At 52.3% G+C, this 19,901-nt stretch overlaps 6 protein-coding genes across 6 annotated transcripts; 3 read left to right on the top strand and 3 right to left on the bottom strand.

The window, feature by feature from the left end:
- Positions 1–165: 165 nt before the first annotated feature.
- On the top strand, positions 166–4,872 carry N7443_010056 (kinetochore-microtubule binding complex subunit SPC105; the record flags this gene model as incomplete). The annotated part of the gene is made up of 3 exons (XM_056890112.1): positions 166–820; positions 888–3,439; positions 3,493–4,872. 3 exons carry the CDS (start codon positions 166–168, stop codon positions 4,870–4,872), a joined length of 4,587 nt encoding a protein of 1,528 aa, XP_056736603.1.
- A 581-nt stretch (positions 4,873–5,453) lies between these two features.
- N7443_010055 (transcription factor domain-containing protein) lies at positions 5,454–8,470 on the bottom strand (the record flags this gene model as incomplete). The annotated part of the gene is made up of 6 exons (XM_056890111.1): positions 5,454–6,525; positions 6,580–7,122; positions 7,178–7,859; positions 7,912–8,198; positions 8,256–8,383; positions 8,432–8,470. The coding sequence occupies 6 exons, from the start codon at positions 8,468–8,470 to the stop codon at positions 5,454–5,456; spliced, it is 2,751 nt and encodes a 916-aa protein (XP_056736602.1).
- Positions 8,471–9,195: 725 nt separating this feature from the next.
- N7443_010054 (BCL5p) lies at positions 9,196–10,245 on the top strand (the record flags this gene model as incomplete). The annotated part of the gene is made up of 2 exons (XM_056890110.1): positions 9,196–9,305; positions 9,360–10,245. 2 exons carry the CDS (start codon positions 9,196–9,198, stop codon positions 10,243–10,245), a joined length of 996 nt encoding a protein of 331 aa, XP_056736601.1.
- Positions 10,246–11,135: 890 nt separating this feature from the next.
- On the top strand, positions 11,136–12,579 carry N7443_010053 (bZIP transcription factor; the record flags this gene model as incomplete). Its single annotated transcript, XM_056890109.1, has 2 exons — positions 11,136–11,397; positions 12,008–12,579. The coding sequence occupies 2 exons, from the start codon at positions 11,136–11,138 to the stop codon at positions 12,577–12,579; spliced, it is 834 nt and encodes a 277-aa protein (XP_056736600.1).
- A 1,455-nt stretch (positions 12,580–14,034) lies between these two features.
- N7443_010052 (Eisosome component PIL1/LSP1 family protein) lies at positions 14,035–15,377 on the bottom strand (the record flags this gene model as incomplete). The annotated part of the gene is made up of 4 exons (XM_056890108.1): positions 14,035–14,630; positions 14,697–14,880; positions 14,956–15,089; positions 15,260–15,377. The coding sequence occupies 4 exons, from the start codon at positions 15,375–15,377 to the stop codon at positions 14,035–14,037; spliced, it is 1,032 nt and encodes a 343-aa protein (XP_056736599.1).
- An 899-nt stretch (positions 15,378–16,276) lies between these two features.
- N7443_010051 (ssDNA endodeoxyribonuclease RAD2) lies at positions 16,277–19,657 on the bottom strand (the record flags this gene model as incomplete). The annotated part of the gene is made up of 1 exon (XM_056890107.1): positions 16,277–19,657. The coding sequence occupies one exon, from the start codon at positions 19,655–19,657 to the stop codon at positions 16,277–16,279; it is 3,381 nt and encodes a 1,126-aa protein (XP_056736598.1).
- Positions 19,658–19,901: the final 244 nt, after the last annotated feature.

Here is a 19,901-nt window from a genome sequence, read left to right as displayed (position 1 = left end):
CCGGGTGGATTAGGGCTTGCGCTTTGTTTACTGTCACGTGACATGGAACGCGTCCGTGAGGGGAATGCGATCGGTCGGACATGGGATATGTAGCTAACCCCATCGTGATATACTCGACGACTCCCTTCGGATCATGCTTGACTGATTGCATCACTTCCTGCCATGATGTCAAATCGACAGGACTCTGCGGCCCGCGTGCGCACGCGACGCTCCATTGCTCATGTGCCTCGATCTAAGACGGCCGGCTTGGATAAGGAGAATGCGACGACTGATATTGGAGCTGTTCAGCCATTTGGAAGCAATGGAAAACCACTGACTAGAGACAAGAAGTCCCGTAGTAAGAGTCTGGGCCCTGGTGGACTCGACGCTCTTCAAAAATCCAACGGCAATCGTCGCAAGGTGAGCTATCATTCGACGTCTTCCCCGCGCGCATTCATGACACCATCTGATCTCGACACTTTCCAGTCCACCGCTTCGTTCCCTCTCAAATCGATTCTCAAGCCTACTGTTCCCGGTTCCCCGGTTCGAAACATCCCGTCATTCGAGGAAACGCGTCGGCGCACTCCGGCTCGCGATGCGCGGAACCAAAAAACGAACACATCTAGCAACGAGCAAGAAGGACTTTTAATCGACTTTGCAACCCCGAACCCACCTCCCGTTATAGAATCAGAGAACTTGGCCAACCCTTTTGATACCTTCAATGCGACATCCGCCATCCGCGATGAAATGGCCGCAACTAAGGAACGTGATGATAAAGAGCGCAAGGAGCGCGAACGCCAAACAATTCTAGAGAAGCGCGAGGCGCGACGAAAGTCAATGGGTCTGTATCCACTCTAATTAGAGAAAGCAGACAACTAGAGAAGCAAAGGGACTAACAGCTTAAACAGCGAACCGCCGAGTATCGTTTGCCCCAGAGGCTACCTTGCACACTTGGAACGTGGTAGACATACCAGACGACTCGACCGCATCGTCAGCCTCGAACTCTACCAGGCGCGCATCGTCTACCAATTCTCAGGCCCAGCAACAGGCACCCACCCGGGCGAAGGAGGCACCCGCCTCACCCGAGGGCGACCTTGAAGGTGACGCCGAGTCCGACTTTGGCTTCTCTCCTGTCCGCCAACAAGATCTAGAGCAGATGAGAGAACGGTCAGCATCGACAGAAGGTCCCACAGACATGTCTTCAAGTCCATACAGCGGAAGCTCGGCATCTAGCAGCGAAGACACCGGCGCGCACAGCGTGGTGGCTGAAGGGGAAGACGATAATTCCTCTGGATCTGATGATGGCTTTGATGCTGAAAGCACTGCTATGAGTCTGGATGATTTAACTGCTCGCTCTGCCGTCTCCATGCAGTCAGATGTATCCTCCAGCTCCAGCTCCAGTGCCCGACTTAACCAAGCGCTGCGCCAAGCTGCAAAAGAGGCCGGAACAGAAGCGTATGATGCTGAAAGTGGAGAAATGTCAATGGAAATTGCGGACCAAGAAATCACTGGTGCCTTCCAGCCCTGGATCAAAAAGGGCCAACGGCAAAGCTTTGACTGGGAGGATCTTAGCGCTCGTCATGACCAAGAGAATGCTGAGCCTTCCAAAGCTGCCTCTGCGAATATCCCAGAATCGGATGGTATCGATGAGGGTGAAGATCTCAGTATGGATGTGACAAATGCAGTCGGTCGAATTCTTGGAAAGTCTCCTGGCCGAAGGAAGAGTGCGGTTCCTCGCAAGTCGCTAGGACAGGAAACCAACTATGGTGACGAGACCATGGAGATGACCAATATGATTGGAGGCATATCGAGAATGAACCCTACCGAAGCCCCTGATTACGATGACAACGATGACAACGAAGATGAAGAGATGACGATGGAGTTCACTTCAGTTGTTGGTGGTGTCTTGAGCAAAGCTGCGCCTCAGCAGCATTATATGAACGACGATGCTGACCAAGAGAACACTACTCCAAAGTCGGATCGTATGGATTACAATCGCGATAACGAGTCAGATGGAGACATGGACATGGAAATGACTGGCGCTGTTGGTGGAATTCTACCGTCGGGACTGGAAACCCAGGATAAGGCCCAAGCCAAGATGGTGATGGAACTTGAGGGTGATTCAGGGCAATTGGCTAGCTCACCTTTCCAGGAGAGCGTCCGAAAATCACCTGCCAAGTCTCCAGCCAAATCGCCACTCGGCCTTCACGTTGCTGCAGTGGCTTCTGAGGACGGCAGCCCTAGCCTGGCAAGCGTCAAGTCCAGACGGACACGCCGTAGCTCTGCAGGCCCGTCGAGCACTCCTCAATCTGCGACTCGACGCCGATCGCCTTCAAAGCCATCAACGCCCCCTAAACAGTCAACACCACAAACGAAACCCACCACGCCCAGTAAGACTCCTCCGTCTGCCAATGTCTCCTTCCGAAGCGCTTCCCCGAAAAAGCTCTTCAGGCCGGAGCTCAAGAAACAGTCGGCGGAAAAACGCAAGTCTCCTCGTCGAAGCATTTTTGAACAGGATACGGCTACTGGCCAGTCAACTCCTCGCATCATCTTGCAGCCCCGCGAAGGGCGTCGCTCTTCCGGGCTTGGAATCGACAGGGAAGGCCTTGGGTCGCCTCGTGTCGCTGCTATGCTCGACAAGCGCCTGTCTCTCGGTGAAAATACTCCGCAATTTGCTCCTCAGGAACGATCTCGTGGCGGTGTCCGCTTTGAGGACCCATTGAAAATGCAAGCGGAGGAAGAGGAAGATCGCGAACAAGAAGAGCTCAGAGAGGATGGCCATATACTATCTGGCAATTCTGATGAGCGGGACGTCACCGCGAGCCTAAAGGACATGATTTCAAGTCTCAGTCCGAAGAAACTCAAGGGCCGAAAAAGTCTCCATGTGGGAGCCGCACGTGGTATTCTCGGGAAACGCCCCATCGAGCTCGATGTTGAGGAAGAGGAGGCCGAGAACTCACCCAAACGACTCCGCGGGCATGATGTGAGCCCTGTCAAGGGTGTCAAGCTGCCAGCCCCGACACCCCAGAACAGGCCGCGTAAGTCGATGCGCTCTCCGACTCGTAGGGCCGTCAGTTCTTCTCCTCTAAAGAACAGCACCACTCCTACTCATGAACCTCGAAATGCATCCAAAACCGGCGCCACCCCTCAGAAAGAGGATATTGATACCCCGAATATTGCTTCTGATCCCCCACAGCCGGAGCCAGAGGATGCAGAGGTCATCTCCCAAGAACAGAGTGCTGATAGCGAGCCTATTCAGCTACAAGACTTCCTGAACATGACCAACATTCATTTCATGGAACTCACTACAACCAAGAGACGACACACCACTGCTCCTGGAAGTGCTACCAAGAGACGAAGCCGGAGAGCGAGCGAGATCACCAGGGCCGGAAGCATTACTTTCAATGATTGCGTGGCTGCTGGTTTCTGTACGGTGCCTATGTTGGAGCTGTACCAACATGTGAGTTTACCTGGTAACACTGCTTAATAGTACATATTGCTGACCTTTTGTAGTCCTGCCGTGAGTTGAAGTCGTATATCTCGGAAGGCCGACAGGTTATCCGATCGATTGAGGCCGAAACATACGAAGACAACCCTCCTCTGTTCCGGGAGTATGTTACGGCACCGCCAGACATTCGAGTTATCATGGACAACCAGTTCCGAAATGTCAAGACTCATGCACGACTTCTCAGCAAGGCTACATGGTATGAGTGGCGTATGAAGCTCTTGGAGGGTCTCAAAGAGGGTCTTCACCGAAATGTGAAGGACATGAAAGCCGATGACGAAATACTTTCTCAACGCGAGGAGCTTCTCAACAGTGCCGTGCCTGCTCTCGTGGAGAAGCACGCCTCTCTAGAAGAGGAAGCAAACAACTTGCAGCAGCTTGTCGAAGAGATGGAGAGCTGTGATCAAGATGAGTTGTGCAGCGCTCGCAAGACGCTCTCCGGTCTTGAGGATGAGATCGAGGCGAAGAAGCGAGAGCTTGTACAGCTGCAGAACGAGGCCCAAGAGAGAACAGACTTGATTGAGGCCGGGACGGAGATGCGTGAGGAATTTATGACCCAGATCCAGCAGGCGGAGCGCGTCAAGGAGGAATGTCGCGGGTGGAGCGCTCGCGATATCAACGAGCTCAAAGCTTCCGTACAGCGGATCGAGCGCCAAACTGGCTGGGCAATTACATCTGCATCAGCTAATGATGAGGAAGCCACCGACCCCATATTGATCATGTCATACCGAAGCCAACTGCAAATCATGTTCCACCCCGGAGCATTTGCCACCAAGAACCCCAATGCCGACAAAACCAACAAACTTCTCGATTTGAGCTTCATTAGTGGTAAATTGGCGTCTCCAATCGCATCCCTCGTCCTCCAGTCACTGCGAAGCCATCTAGCCACCATTCAGCAATCAAAGATTACCCCGAAGCAGCTCTTGCACTTCGTCTCATCCGCATGGGATCGCGCTCTTGGTCTCGAAAACGAGGCTCGCATGCTCGAATTCTGCGGCGTCACTCGTCTGACGCTCTCCGAGCCCGCCGAAACGTCCTTGTCTCTCCGTGCTCGTTGCACTCTCCTCGGCAACGCTGCTGCACCATCCACGCCGAGCCGCAAAGGTACCGCAGCGAAGAATAACGGAACTAAACGAATCGACGTCGACTTCAACGTCCGCACTCACATCATCCCCGAAGACTCGAAAGAGATCGGATCTCTAGACTTCAACATCGACGTCCTTGCAACCAAAGTCTACGGCTTCGGATCCGGAAACAAGTCCGGCCTATCAGGCAAGGAAATGCAAAGTATCCTAGGCAAGGGACTTAAGCACCAGGATGGTGAAGCCCACCTTGGAAACGGTGTTTGGTGTAAGGCTGTGCGATTGTTAACTGGGTCTGTGTTTTAATTCTGGGTTATGATATCCCCTACTTTTTCTATGGCGTTGGGGAGAATTGGCACGGATGGCCCTGGGAGATGGGGCAAGGCGTTTATGGGGTCAAGAATCTGACCTTTTCTTCTGATTAGCTGGGTTTTAGCGATTTATACATGCTTATTTTCGGGGGTTTAAACCCCCAACACAAACCACTACTCCTTTACAACCCGACACATAGCTTCCTCAATACAGGGCCACCGGCCCTCCGTTAGACTACTACTCACAAGCCTAATCCTATACCGCTTGCTCATCCAGTTTTAAATTCGGACAGCATTTACTCTTCCCTAAGGGATGGCCCTAAGAAAGAGGTACTATAACTAGAACCTGGCTCATAGTGCTTAAAGAACTGCAATCATTCCATTCATCCTCTACAACTAACTACCAAAGATGCATTGTCATTTCGCTCATGTCATAAAGATACGCAGACCCAATCGGAACAGCGCCAGCTCATTTTTCGAAACCTCCACGCTGAACGCACCAACCACTTCAATGCAAGAGAAAGAGGAAAGATAAACACAAAGACTCAATCCTGAGGCTCATAACCCACAGTGCGGCTAGAAAAGTCCTAAAAACCCATTCGGCCATGTCGACTCCGCTTGCGACTGACCTTGATACGGATCCTGATTGGGATCTTGTGCGTCGAATCCAGCTGTAAAGTTATACGGATTCTCCACGCCTCCAGTAGCAGCATTATACCCCATATTAGCATCTTGTTCCGTACCCGGCATATCGAGGAAGGACTCGGCGGAGAGTACGGGGAAGTGCATATCCGTGGCTTGAGCGGATGCGGCGATGCTTTCGGTGGGGAAGAGACCTGCCCAGATATTGTCACCGAACTCCCAGTCTGCGGTCAGTGGCACTTGCCATGATTCTGGGATCATGTTGCCTGGTGTGCTCGTGCTGCTTTGGGAGAAGGGGGAGTGGATGTTGTCCATGGGAGATGAGTTTGCGGTGTGGGACTGGCTGTGATCTTGTGCGAGTTGCCAGGATGGAAGGCCCATGTCGCTGGCGTTTGCACCATTGAGGTCTAACCCTAGACCCGTGACGTAATTTGTGGTTGGAGGTTGTTGGGGCATTGTTGGAAAGTTGGTTGTGACGTTTGGGCTGAGAGGGACGACGTAGCCGGAGGAGTTGACGGGTGGAAGCCCTTCTAAGGCTTCCGGAATGCTGAGGTCCGGCATTTGGGGGCGGGACATGGATGAATAAGATTGTGGAGGTGGAGGTGCTGTAGTCATGCTTGGTCCTTGAGAGCCTACGGCGTCAGGGGTCATCGTTGTTCGCAAAGTTGAAGGTCGATGGCGGTGCTTTGAATGTGATCCCGAGGTGGTTCGAGAACTTTGCCGTTTCGTGCCGGATGGCTGGTGCTCGTGATCTGTTTCACCCGATTCTCGCACCCGTTTCTCATCTTTATCAACTGCTGATCTGGCAATGCGCTCCAAATTGGCGCTCATGCGAGTCATGAAGCCCGCGTAGTTGATTGGCCCGTCACCAGGGACGAGCGTTGCGAAGAAGGTCGCAGCCATGCTGAGAGTTGCGAGATCATCTCGAGCATGCGGGCCACGAGTATCACGAATGATGCTTGAGAAGATCGTTGCCGCTGCTAGGAAGACGTAGTATAAAAGGCTCCTAGAGGTGGTGTCAGTGAGACAAAGAATCAGTACCAATTGGTATCGCACTTACCAGATCCATGCAATGTCTCCCCACGGCATATTATTAATCATTTTCAGCGTATCCCGCGCAGCTTGTACGCAGATAACTCCTGATTTTGAGGCGTGGGCGATGCTGAGCAACTTGAGTTCTGGAGGGGTCTCCTCACGTTGGCCTTTTAGATAGTGTAACAGGAGGGGTATGCGGTGGATCATGATGAGGGCATTATAGTAGGTAAAATGGAGACCAATAGAAGCAAATCCAAACAGGAAATCGCTTCCACCAACTTGAATTTTAAAATCGTCGTTCATAGGGTAATCCTTTTTCCAGTCCTCAAGCTCTGCATGCAGTTCCTTGACCGTCTGGTATATCTCACGGGTTGGTTTGAGCATTGCCTTGGCCGAGTAAAGACCGCAGAAGATACGGCTTTTGATCACTGACATGCGACAAAGTTGTCGGAAAAATTCAATATTGCTTGGTGATCCGGATATTCTGTCGTCTTCTATTTCTTCGGGGAGAGGGACGTCGAAGTCATCGGGATGCTGGGACGGGGCGTTCCCAACTCTTAAGCAGGTACTAGAAGACAAAGGTTAAAAGCAAAACAAAATTGTTCTAGTACTTGATTGCCTACCTCTGGTCAATCGTAAAGGCGACCCAGAATACACGTCGCCTCTGCTCTCGCTGTGCAGAGCTCAAATCCGGTCTAGCAATGTTACGGTGGAGGCCCATCCGTTGGCACGATCGCATAGCGGCGGTGATGAGAGGCAGTGAATACTGAGTGCCAGAGTTTCCACGAAGAAAGAAGGCCATGTTCAGCAAGGCCTGGACGCTGAGAAGATCGGTGCGACGCAAAGCCAGATCCGTGAAAACCGACATTGCATTTTTGAAATAGAAACGGGCCTTTTCCCGGTCTTTTTCTGGCTTCGGGCCGTTTGAAATTCGGTATTCGTAAGCAAGACAGATGACCATGTTGATGCTGGCCCATCGCGCGGCATCATCACAGGTCTGCTGTGTATACTGCCACTCGACCATCTTCATAAAGGAGGCCTCGTGGTAGATCGGAAACAGCCTGTTCGCTGTTCGGAAAAAGTCTTTCATGAGAGAGAACACCTCTGATCGAGGCGGAAGAGGCTTGTATACTTGAGAGGCAAACAGGTCGTGAAAGACATCCGGCCGCCACTGATTCCAAGGATTGTCGTGGGTGGAATCCGTAGATATTATATTTAAGAAGCTGACATCGCCAGTCTTTTTCTTAATCCACTCAATTCCATCTCGTGAAAGAATTGACAATGAGCATGATCGTCCTGTTCCCCCTTCCTGTTAGCCGGGCGTCACTAGTTAGAGAAATGCAGCAAAGAGACCGACCAAAATATCGCGAGTCATCTTGCTCATGCTGCTTGAACATGGAAGTCGAGTCAAGATCGCCACCGCCGGCATAATTTTCAGTATCCTGGGTCATGGACGAGCGGTTTGATGAAATGGCAGATGCATCTGGTCGTTGGTGGCGAGCATCCCACTTCTCATCTATAATTTCGGTCTCATCATCTGAGAGGCCCTCCTGGGCCATATCGTCCTCATGCAGAATACCCGCAGTCCTGAGCAGATACTCTACTCTCTCCAGACGATCCTTCAAGGCCTTTACATATTCATCGCTGCGGGGATCATATCAACGACGGGACTGAAACCCAAGAAGAAAAGAACATAAATACCTCTGAACATCGGCATTGTCGGGTCCGGAGAAGGTGCATCTAATTCCGCGACGAGCACATTGGACACAGACCGGACCGGCCCCTTCGACTTCGCACTTGGTCTTCTTCCGGTAACAGCTTTCACATGCCTGGGATCCAGTCAGCCATCGCCCGGGGAGATCGATCAATCCGCGTACCCGTTGGCTTCTCAGCCTCGAGGCCGATCCCTTAGCCATATTTGTGGCGGGGATGGAGTTTTCGTTCATAGCATAAGGGTTTATGCCAACCGACTGCCGGCTTGCGTTGTGCATTTCCCCCGAACGGCGTCATCCGCGCCTGTTCATGCCAAGACCTTTTTCCTGCCTGTCACCGTCTATGGGGAAACAGATCTTAGCGCCGGAATATCAACACGTCACAACGCAATAAAGGTGAAAAAGGCGTGGATTTTCAAAGGCAAAGAACATGCAGCATTTGAGGTGGGTGGTGGTTGACGTCGGCAACTCGGCACATCCGAATCCCGGCGCTTTTTGCTGGGCGATGAACTCTGAATTTTGGTTGTCGTCACATTGCTATATCAAAGTATTCCAAAATTTCCTATTGTCTTATCGGGTTGCGATGAGCATGTTCATGACTGCTAATTTTGACATTGCTGACAAGATTATGCCTAGGTAAGACATCTGGATTGTGGGAATTGCATAAATTGCATCTTTTGTGCATATTATTTGTCACTCAATATATACTATAGACCCTAGACACGACTGGATAATGCCATACGACCGAGCACGGGGCCAGTAGCACAGACTAAAAGATATTCAAGCATATCTAAGCTTAAACAGATAACATCTCCACGTCACCAGCTGACAAATTAATCCCCCGCACGGAGATAATGCCTTAGATCTTGCTGTAAAGATGTAATTTTTCCCCGGACCCACGACTCCAGACTTTACTGTTGACATTGAACATGCGTGCTACTACCGTCGGAATCGTCTCTATCGGAGACATGGGCTTGGGCATGGCGAAACTGCTCAAGGCCCACGGTTATCGGGTGGTTACCGTCGCAGAGGGGAGAAGGTGAAAAGGGTACTTTTTACAACTACAACAGGGCCGGCTAACAGAGGCCAAAAGTGAACATACCCAGGCACGAATCCACGCGGCTGGCATCGAGGCGCTACCTTCCGACCAAGAGCTTGTGGTCCAGGCGGACTACATTTTATCCATTGTACCTCCCCGAAATGCCCTCGCAACAGCGGAACGTATTGCGGGGGCCCGCAATGAGCCCGATACAGCAAGCAGACGGCAGGAGCTAGAGGATGTCAACCATCGGCCGAACCGGAGCGATCTCTTTTACCTCGACCTCAATGCAAAGCCGGCCCGATTGGCCGAGGAAATGGCGGCACTCTTTGCGCCAGCCACGTCAACCTCCGAACCGCAAGCCGGAAGCCACTTCCTCGACGGCGGCATCATTGGGGGCCCTCCGAAGCAGCTCGCGGACGGGACGTGGAAGAAACCCAGCATAGTGCTGTCGGGCGCGGTGGATCTTCCCCCCACGTTTGATGGCCTGACCAGTACGCTGAACATGAAACTTGTGTCGCCGAAGGTTGGCGCGGCCTCTACGCTCAAGATGTCTTTCGCAGCATTGACCAAGGGCCTCACCGCGCTGTCGATCCTGTCCTTCTCGACGGCTGAGCGGGAATCGCTTCTTCCAGAGTTGCTGGAGCATCTTGACGCTTACTCTCCACATACGGCGTCACTGGCCCGTGCCGGCGTCATTGGCATGAGTCCCAAGGCATATCGATGGGTGGACGAGATGCGTGGCATCGGCGAAACGTTCGATTCCGAGGGCGGATGGGATGGAGTCGGGGCCAGTGTCTATGGCGGGATCGCCGAGGTCTACCGGGCGGTGGCGGAGGATACGATCTTAGGACAAGAACGCGTCGAGCAGCGACGACGAGGGACGAGTGTAGAGGATGCCGCTAGCATCATCGCGCAAAGAGCGGAGCATAACCTCTGAAACAATGTCATCGGAGTGACGATCCCACCGGAGTGGCTTTGGTATGTACTGTAGAATGGAAAGTACTGCCAAGCACCCTTGTTACGCCGAAATCTCGTAACAATTCAGTCCGCGTCATCAACAAGTGGGGGCATCCGCGGCCCAGACAGACCGTCCGAGCGGAGATGCCTTGAAGAGCCCCCTATTTTGTGTTTGATCTGTAGGACATTCGCGCCTAATTCACGAAATCTGGGGATCTATAAACGTCTTTTGGTCCCCCTGTACACCGGTCGAATCCGGTCCAATACCTCGGGGACTATAGCATGATCCCAGAGTATTTCACATCATCTCGGCGGTGAAAGCGTGACCCCTGGATGGGCCGACGGACGAACCAGAAGTCGCGATCACGACATTTCTCCATTCTATCAGATCATCGACTAGGGCGATCTCCTGGCTGAGGCTGGCCTCTTTCCCTCATTCACCACCCCCCCCCCCTCTCTATTATTCCCTCGGTCCAATCCGCCCCCTTTTCTGACGTCTCTTTGTGCTTCTGATTCGCGTACGTGGCTCGTGGCTCCTTATGCGCTTCCACCGCGCCTCCGTGTACTTTCTGTAAAAGGCCATCGCGGCCGAAACGTCCACGATATCCTCCTAGTGCCACTTATTTGCTTGTTTCCGAGATCGTCACCCTCCACCCACCTCCTCTACTCCGATCTGGGGTTTACCGTGGTAAAAAAAAAAAAAAAAAAAAAAAAAGAAAAACCATTTGGTCTAAGAAGTCTGCCCACTTTCCACCTTACACAAATCTTACCTGGCCGCCCCTCTCCCTGGAGGAGCCCTAAACGCAGCTTCTGAACTTTGGACCCCCCCAGTCGTCTTTTCATTCCTTTCTTTCTACACATCTTCACATCATGTCGGAGGAACAAGCCTCGCGCCCTCCGGAGGCGTTCGACAAGCTCGAAAACTTCAACTTCTTGCTGTCTCGCACCGACCCGGCTGCTGCTGCCAGGAACCGTCATTTTTCGTTCGACGCTGATACCGGGCTGGTCCCGTTTACCAACGTGAACATGGAGTATGATCAGACCGAGGGAATGGGCGGCCTCTCAGTCAGCTCCTACGACAGTATAGATAGTGATCGCGCTTCTCTGGATCTCCGGGGATATCCCTATCACGGTACGTGAAGCTTTGACTCTTTTGCCAGATGTTGCATTTCTTGCGCCATCGCCGCTTGTGGTTCGTGTTTTTTTTGATTGCTGGAGCCTTGGCTGTGAATCCTGGGGACCTGAGTTGCATTTGCATTTGCATTCGCCTCTGGGAAATCCCGTATTCCTTTTTTTGGTTTTGTTTTTCATGCATATGCGTTATTTTATGCCAGTTCAGTTTTCAACCCTTGCAAATCACCAAATCACCACATCACCACATCACCAAATGCCCATCATGTTCCCTCGGGCTCTCCTATTTTTGGGTTTAGAGCTCATACTGCACATGTCCGGCCACGCTTGGCCGATGATCAATCTCATTGTGGGATGAGATCACCAATTTCCATAGCGAGCACGCAATCCCGCACGCAGATGGCATGGCATACCCTGTTCTGTGCACACCTCCCCCTCATTCTGTGAACCCTTTTTCCCCGACTTTGCAAATGGTCGAGCATTCGCCGCCTCTCATGGGGTTGCGAATATCCTTCCATCCTCCCATCTCTGTCTTCCCCGTCTTCCTCATCCTCCGTTCACGATGAATTCCTCTACCTCCCTCCGAATCGATCGCTTACTCCATCCAACAGTACCTACGGGAGACAAATCAATCAATTACTCGGTCCCGGACCATATGATGCCCTACTCGGCTCACTCTATCTACCCGCCTGTTCCATTCGCGCCCGATGAGCTCGGTCACGCGCCGGGGGCTCTAACGCCTTCAGATGTCTCCTCATCCATCTCTCCGCCAAATGGCCAGATGGGCAACACCAAGTACTCCACTTCCATCCCTGGGGACCGCATCGCTGCGGCTCTGGGTCAGGAGGAAGGTGTCCATGTTGCGGCCGAAGAAGACCGCCGGCGCCGGAACACGGCTGCCAGTGCTCGCTTTCGCATGAAGAAGAAGCAACGCGAGCAAGTCCTCGAGCGCACCGTCCGCGAGACTACCGAGAAGAACGCTTCTCTTGAGGCTCGCGTGGCTCAGCTTGAGATGGAGAATCGCTGGTTGAAGAATCTCCTTACCGAAAAGCATGATGCTACTCCAGCTCGCGTGGCAGCTCCACCTAAAGATGCCTCGGCGCTCGAGTCAAAGGCTGGCTCCGGTCGTCATGGCCAGAAACATATCCAGCCCAAAAAGAAGGGCGTCGGCACTGATGAGTAAGGGCTGAAATCAAAGTTCTTGCTTAACCTTTGCTTTGCTTTGCGTTCATGTATCATCTCCCTTTTAGCGGGATCTGTCCGCTCCTCGGTGTTTTCTTCAATCTTGTTTTTCTTTTATGCTCGGAGTGTTCCATCCTTTCAATGGCTCGTCTTCTTTATATTCCATAATAGGAAAACTAGCTGGAGGATGGAATCGCTCCATGACGATGTCACGACCTTTCTCTCCAATTCTCATTCTTCACCTCGGACCTTCCTTCCGATTGTGGCTTCTGCGATTCTTAGGGATGGTCTAAACTCCCGTCGGACCCGGACGTTATCTTCCTCGCCTCCGTTCTTGGATTTGCCTTCCCTGTCTATACACCCTCTGCCTCATCCTGGGCGTTATATCATGTCCTTGCCCAGGTTCTCGATATTTCTCCCCATCCTATCTGCTTTCGTGCTGTTCTTTTGGTGCATTCTGCATGTGGTTATTGTTCTCGTTCCCTAGTGCAGGGTCGGGATCGACACTAGATGTGTTGAAGTGTGGTGTTGTATGTGCACTTGAGGATTTTGTTATGGATGGCTCTCTTCTACGCTATCTTGCTTCTTGCTACGGGAATTCTGGTTGCTGTGATACGGGTTGGATTTGCTTGCATTATACATAACAGACCTTGCTTGCTTGGGCTACAATTGAGTCCTGAGTTTCACTTTCCAAGCTTATCTTTATCTTGATGCTCGTAGTTTCCGTCGGCTGTTCAATGAAGTGTTGAATACTGCGTTCCTAGACAAGTCTATTCTTAGCCTGCATTCATGCTTTACGCTCTATGTATACCCTTTGCTACATTCTACTGACCTGAACACTGGATACTTAGATCAAACTTCATTAACACCTAGTAAATTACCGTGCCCAACTATCCTATCCATCACCGGGCCACAAGATAAAAACCCCACAATCAGAAAGACAAAAGAACCAAAAGAAAAAAATAAGAACCAAAATCCCAAAACAAGATGGTATTACATTAAGACACAGAATGATAAAAAAAAATTCCACCATACAGTCCAAACCAGAAGAAGCCCGTGTCTGTGTTCCTGGCCATGTTCGTAATCCCTGTGCTTCGGTTGGTGATGGTGAATCAAGGTACTCTCGAGACCCACCTCGACCATACAAAGAAACCGGGGTGCCACGAGCACGACCCACGGGTACTGTATCACGACATTCGAGCATGTGAATTGGTAAAAAGCGCATGGGTTCAACAGGGACCATTGCGTGACCGATGAGTGCCGGAAAGTACCGATGTCGACATCTGGGGGTATTTCTGCATGTACCGATCGCGCCATAGACGCAGCTGTGACGCGTATAATGAGCGTGGGGAAGTCTGCCGGGGAGTTGGGAGATGGTAGTCTTCACCCCAGACAGCTTCAAGTAAGAAAAAAACAACAACAACGGAGCCGTCAGATTCGTGACTAGTGAGTGGGCTTATACGCCCATGGGCTCACGCTCCTCTTCACGGCCACGCGCCTCGCCTTCAAGGATCCCTTCCTCGTCATCGTCGTAGTTGGGGTGCTGATCGGCGGGCAGCCACGAATCCTGGTCTCCCTCTAGGGGCTGGTCCTGGCCGGAGAGGTCGACGCCGTCGCGGTTCTTGATCGCGTTGCTGCGGCGCTGGGACAGGGTGCGCGAGCGCGTGGAGAGACCGGACTTGACGACTGCCTTGGAGGTCACCCAGTTGCTGAGCGCATCCTCGCAGTCTTGGATGATGGCCTTGCTGGCGTCGTAGCCGTCGTATGCGTGGCGGGTCTCGCCAGGGGTCACGGGCGTGTCATCGATCAGGTCGATCAGATGCTTACCGTACCCGGCGATGATGGCGACCTTTTCACAGTGCTCGCGCAGCGCGTCGAACTGGTACTGGAACGCGGCCTTGACCTTCTCGCGGGTGATGTTGGAGAGCTGCGCTTCGGCGACCAGGGACTCGGCCTCGGCGCGGACAAGCTCCTGCTCGAGAACAACGATGCGCGGGGATTGGGGGTCCTTGTACTTGAGCTTGGCGATCTCGTCGGTGATCTTTTGCTTGCCTGGTTGGGGGGTTAGTCAATGGCCCGGAATCGAGATCGTGGTTGAGGTTGGGGTCTGGGTCTTACGGTCTCGGCTGGGCTGCACGGAAGCTTCGATGTTACGGATGCTCTTGATGGTCACGCGATACTGGTCGTAGCGGTCGACGAATTGGTCTTCCAGCTCACCGATCTCGTAGATCAGGACGCCGAGCTTATCCGTGACATCCGACACGTCCTCGTCGCAGGCCTCACCCCACAGGGACAATTGTTGCTACAAAAACACCCCGTTAGCTTTTCCGACTCGATTCAATGCGTTTGAACTGGGGCGATCGGGTATTCGACATACAGCGACCTCCATGCGCTCTCGGGCGACGAGCTCCATGCTGCGCATGACGTTCTTCTCCATCTTGACGAGCTGCGACAGCTTGCGCGCGAGATCGGGGCCGAAGGCACCTGCGGCATTTTTACGGAAGGCATGTCCTGAGCAATTGATTAGCGATTGTTCTTTCGCCAGTGGTGGTGGTCGAGTTCGCAATCCCGTAGCTTTGTCCGGGCGGAAGCGGATACCCGATCAGGCATCCGAGTCGAACGAGGAGCCCAAGCGGGTCACAACTCAGACCAGACCTCAACATTCAACACTCAGCACTTACCGATGCCACCCTTTCCTAGCCAGCGGTTGGACTTTGTTGTGGACAATGGGGGCGGGGGGCTCTCAATCTGCGCGGCGGTCGGGGCGCGCGACTGGCGCATAGAATAGGTGCGATGCATAGCGGGTGTTGAGTAATGAGTAAAGAAGAGAGAGGGAGGGGAGGGTAGATGTAGACGTAGATATCGAATTGAAAGGTACCTTGCAGGAGTCAGGAAAAGGAGCCAGGGAAAAAGAAAGGTGCCTTGCGCAGTAGTGACGTGAGCTAAAAAGAGGGGGGGGCAGCTTCACCAGTCAGGAGTACGTTACTTACTCTGAGGATTTTTTCTTTCTTCACGGGATACGACGGAACTCTGCAACCGGATATGTCCAAGACCAAGTTCAAGGCTCGGAAGTTATAGAAACGAAAAGAGAAAACTTTCGTGACGTCGTCAATTTGGACACTTAACCCGTTTCGGCGGTAACGAGGTGAAAGCTAAGGATATCAAACCTCCCCTAGCAACCAAAACCCAAACGAACCCATTAATGAGCCTGAGCCTGAGCCTGAATCTGAGTCCGGACAACTGCGGATCTGCTGCGCCTCGCTCTTGACCAGTACTAGTGTCTCCTTAATTCCTGCTTAATTGAGTATTGAACAAGGCCGATCCAATAGCGTCGATTTCGGGGGTTGTTGCATCGCGCTCTCACGATCGCTGACGTCATCGGCCTAGGGACATTGATGTCATGGCGTCAGCCACTATTGGTTCTCCAAAACTATACACCGTCATGAGTTCCTAGAGTTACATTACAAAATGAGAAAGAAGTAGAAATTGTACCTGCAGTTAGAGTCATTGACGATCGGCAGTGGGGGAGAAAGGTCAGAACGGATCGGTGGGGAGCTCAGTGATTTGGTACGCTAGATGTCTCGGGAACGGTTGATCATGGAATATCATCGACTATCATTGATGGAGATTTAATCTAGGTACAGTAAAGATAGTACCCCAGAACCAAGCCCCTGGGTTTTCGTGTTTCGAGACCCGGGTCATGTCTTGCGTTTCTTGTTCGGGCCCTTGGCACTGCCTTTCGATGCCCCTCGTTTCCCCCTCGATCCCGAACCTTCCTCGGCTTCGCCCGACCGATCTGCCCCTTGGGCTTGCTGCTGCAGTCGGTTGAACGCCTGCTCCATGCGACTCGGTCCACTGCCTCGGACTCGGGGCGCAAAGGCTCCCGCGCCCTGGGGTCCCTGCATGAACTGCGTGATGTTCGACTGCGTGCCTTCCTGCTCCCGTCGATTCATATCGCGAATGACAGGTACCAGGATCTCATCGGTACGTTCCTGACTCCAGCCGATCGTCGCCATGAGGAAGTGTCGCAGTCCGTTGAGATCGGGTATACCCCATTGGAACTGTGACGGGTCGGAGTCGACCTCGGGCTCGAGATAAGCCTCGTCGACTCGAGTATCAGGGAAGGAAGGAGCGAGGAAGATCTTCGAAGCCTTCTTCCGGAATTTCTTCCGAAAGGCTTGGTGGGGATCATCGGGCTTATTCACGCCCATTTGGAGATCCCCCCACCAGTCACGAAACTCTTCTAGACTCGAGAACTCAGTGATGATCTCCAGCGCGGTCACGGGTCCGACTCCCGGGATGCCTTCTGTGTAATCGCTACCCAGGAGATGCGCAAAGCTGATGAGCTTGCGCCGGTGGAGGGCGTACTCCTTCTCAAAGTCGGACGTCAGGTAGCATTCCACGAACTTGCTCTGATTGAACATGTTCTTGTAGACCCGGGTGCCTCCAAAGAGGAAAATATCGCTATCATCCGTGACAATGCCATCCACAAGACCCAATGAGACGAGCTCGGCGCATTGCGCTTCGGCTTCCATGGGCGCAGTAACATAGGGCAATCCGAAGAGTGTAAGCAGCTGCTGGCACTCATTGATCATGATCTGAGTCACCTCGTCAGCATCACGTCGATCTTTGCGCTGCTGATTTCGGAGCTGCTTCAACTCTTGTTCGTAGTCAAAGGCATCCTGGATAGGTGCTGCCGAATTCAGGGTCTGCGCGAAGCGGACGTGTTCTTCGCTTTCAGCAGCAAGCTGTTGCATCAGGTCTTCATCTTCAGGGTCGCTGAAATCAACATCGTCTTCGACAAATTGATCAGGCCGGGTGAGCTCGACTTGCGGCTTGGGGTGTTGGTCAGAGATCACTATGATTTCCGGAGCTTGCGTTGGCGGTTGAGCCAAAACATCTTCAAAGTCTGGCTCGGGAGAGGGCTCAACGTGGAAAGGCTGTTTCGGAACGTTGGCCTCTTCCGTCTGGTTAAGGTTAGGCTTGTGCTGATCAGCAACGACCGTAGTCTCCAGACCGGGAGCTGGTGCCTGGCCCACGTCCTCGAACTCAGGTTCAGGCGAAGACTCGGCCTGGGGAGGCCGTGACTGAGCCTCGGGCTCTTCTTCCTTCTCGGATGTAGATTTAGTAGGAAGTTCCTCAGTGGGAGATTTCTTTCCCACTGGCTCCTCCAAAGCCTCAACCTCTGGAGATTTGGGTTTCGTCTCTTCCACGTCCGGAATGATTTCAATAGGAGCCTTGGCCTCCGTTTCTTTTTCCTCTAGCTCGTCTAGATCAACAACCTCTTTTGTGTCTGGCACTTTATCGATATCAATAATATCCGGCGATCGACGGTTAGAGAAAACCACACGATCATGCTCCGTCGCATCATCCCGATCGTCGGAAGGCCTATCTACAATGAATTCCTGATTCAGTCGCTCGCCAACAAACCACGGTGGAAGCGGATCGGTCTTCTTCTTTTTGGTAGGCTCCTTTATGAAACCTCCAGCATCTTCATCAACCTCAGCAGGCGGGGCAGGTTTAGTCGACTTGTTGAGAGTGATGGGTTCGAAGGGAAGAGGGCCACTGAATGGATTGGCAGCTTGCGGCTTCTTTGAGACTTTTGTCTGTGCGATCGCAGCTGAAAAGTCCATTCCGTCGTCATCGCTTTCGGAAAGGTCTTCCATGGGCCCAAGGGGTGTTGTCGTGTCTGTTGCTCGATTAATGCTGATATCAGGCAAATCTTCGTCGGGTGCTTCGTTCGGTTGCATGGAGAGAGCAATCGCTCTTTCAAGATCGTCATCTCCATCGTCATTGAAGAAGTCTTCGGTGGTATTTTCATCTCGGACGAAAAGTTCGTCGTCATCAGCACTTCCAATAGAGTCTCGTCTATTTTGGTGAGACTTAAAGAGTGCCCTTTGAATGTCCGCATCTTCTTGCTCTTGATGAAGAGACTGGTCGAAAACACCCTCTTTCAGAAATGGAAGTTTGGGCAGCCTGTTAAGCCCTTCGATCGGAACGTCTTCGAACTCCTCGTCGTCCGACGCTTCCGATCCAGACAAGGCTTCTGGCAAACCGTATGTATCCACGTCAATAGGTTTGTCCTCATACCCTTCATTCTTGTTCCCAACAACACCCAGCACCCAGCCACCTGCATGCTCACTATCTTGGACGAGGACATATTCCCTGCCACGCTCGCCAGCGATTCGTTGACCGGAGTTGTAAAATGCCTCTTCTCCATTCATGCCGTTGATGTTCATTAGTCGTTGCGTCAAGTCATTTCGCTCTTTAACCCGCTCGATTTGAAACCTTGAAAAGTCCATACGATTTGGGAACATAATATCCAACTGTTCCTGGGAATAACCCATCCTCATACGACTTCTGAGTCTCGCGGCATTCAAGATGTTGTATCGATCAGATGCGGGTAGACTGAGAAAGAAAGGACTGTCAAAGTCAATCTTGGAAAAATCGTAGAGGTTGATATCTTGTCCTTGGTGGAACTGCCGTGCGTATTCTTCTAGTTCGTCTTGAGACATAATTCGTGGATCATTCGGAGCTCCCATCTGTTCCAACGAAACATCCAAGTTTGGTAGATGATAAGCGTCCTTCTTCTTGAATTTGCGTGTTTTTTGCTTCTCCTGCTCAGTCATGAGAGTCTCATCCGCGTACAGAGGCGCATCGGGAACAGCCTCCTCCGTTTCCTGAATGCGGTCCCGATTTCGACGGCGCTGTTCAGCTTCTTCTTCGGCACTTCGTTGCATTTGCACCGCAAGCAGCTTCCCCGCCGTCCGTGTAGCATCTTCTCTTCGGCCCTCGCGTCTCTTCTTGCGACCTGCGATCGTCTGTCGTTTGAGAACCGGGGCGCCTCCGTCGAAGACGAAAACAGGGCGGATGCCGAAATAAAGCAGCTTACATATCCGACGGAAGAATCCCACGACATGAGAGTTGCGCAGTGCGTTTCCCTCCTTGTCGCGCACTGCTTTGAGGAATTGATAGATCCAGATAGACGCGTCGACAGCTAAGCGTTTCTTGTTGAGGGTTTCGAGTTTGATCGGCCGAGCGCAGGGCTGAACCACTGTCCAGAGCCCGGTGACGCCCATGGCGATGCAGAGTGAGGTGTCACTCGAGCGAATTTGATCATCAGGTCGTGCCTTGGTAGTGAGCACGCCGATGACATCGCTCCACGTTTATATATAAAGTCACCTGATCTATGATTACCACTTTGGGACTAGAGCGGAATCTTCTTGCTTAATAAGCATAATGGAGAAGGAAAGAGCAATTTTGATATCTCGAAGAGATTCGAGGTAGACGCTGCAATTAACTTACCTGACGAGGAAGGTGTCG

The sequence above is a fragment of the Penicillium atrosanguineum genome, assembly GCF_028827265.1.
Source record: "Penicillium atrosanguineum strain IBT 20685 chromosome Unknown utg000008l_segment0_segment0, whole genome shotgun sequence".
NCBI lineage: Eukaryota > Fungi > Ascomycota > Eurotiomycetes > Eurotiales > Aspergillaceae > Penicillium > Penicillium atrosanguineum.
Note: the sequence above shows the minus strand (reverse complement) of the source record. Positions and strands in the feature narration are given on the sequence as shown.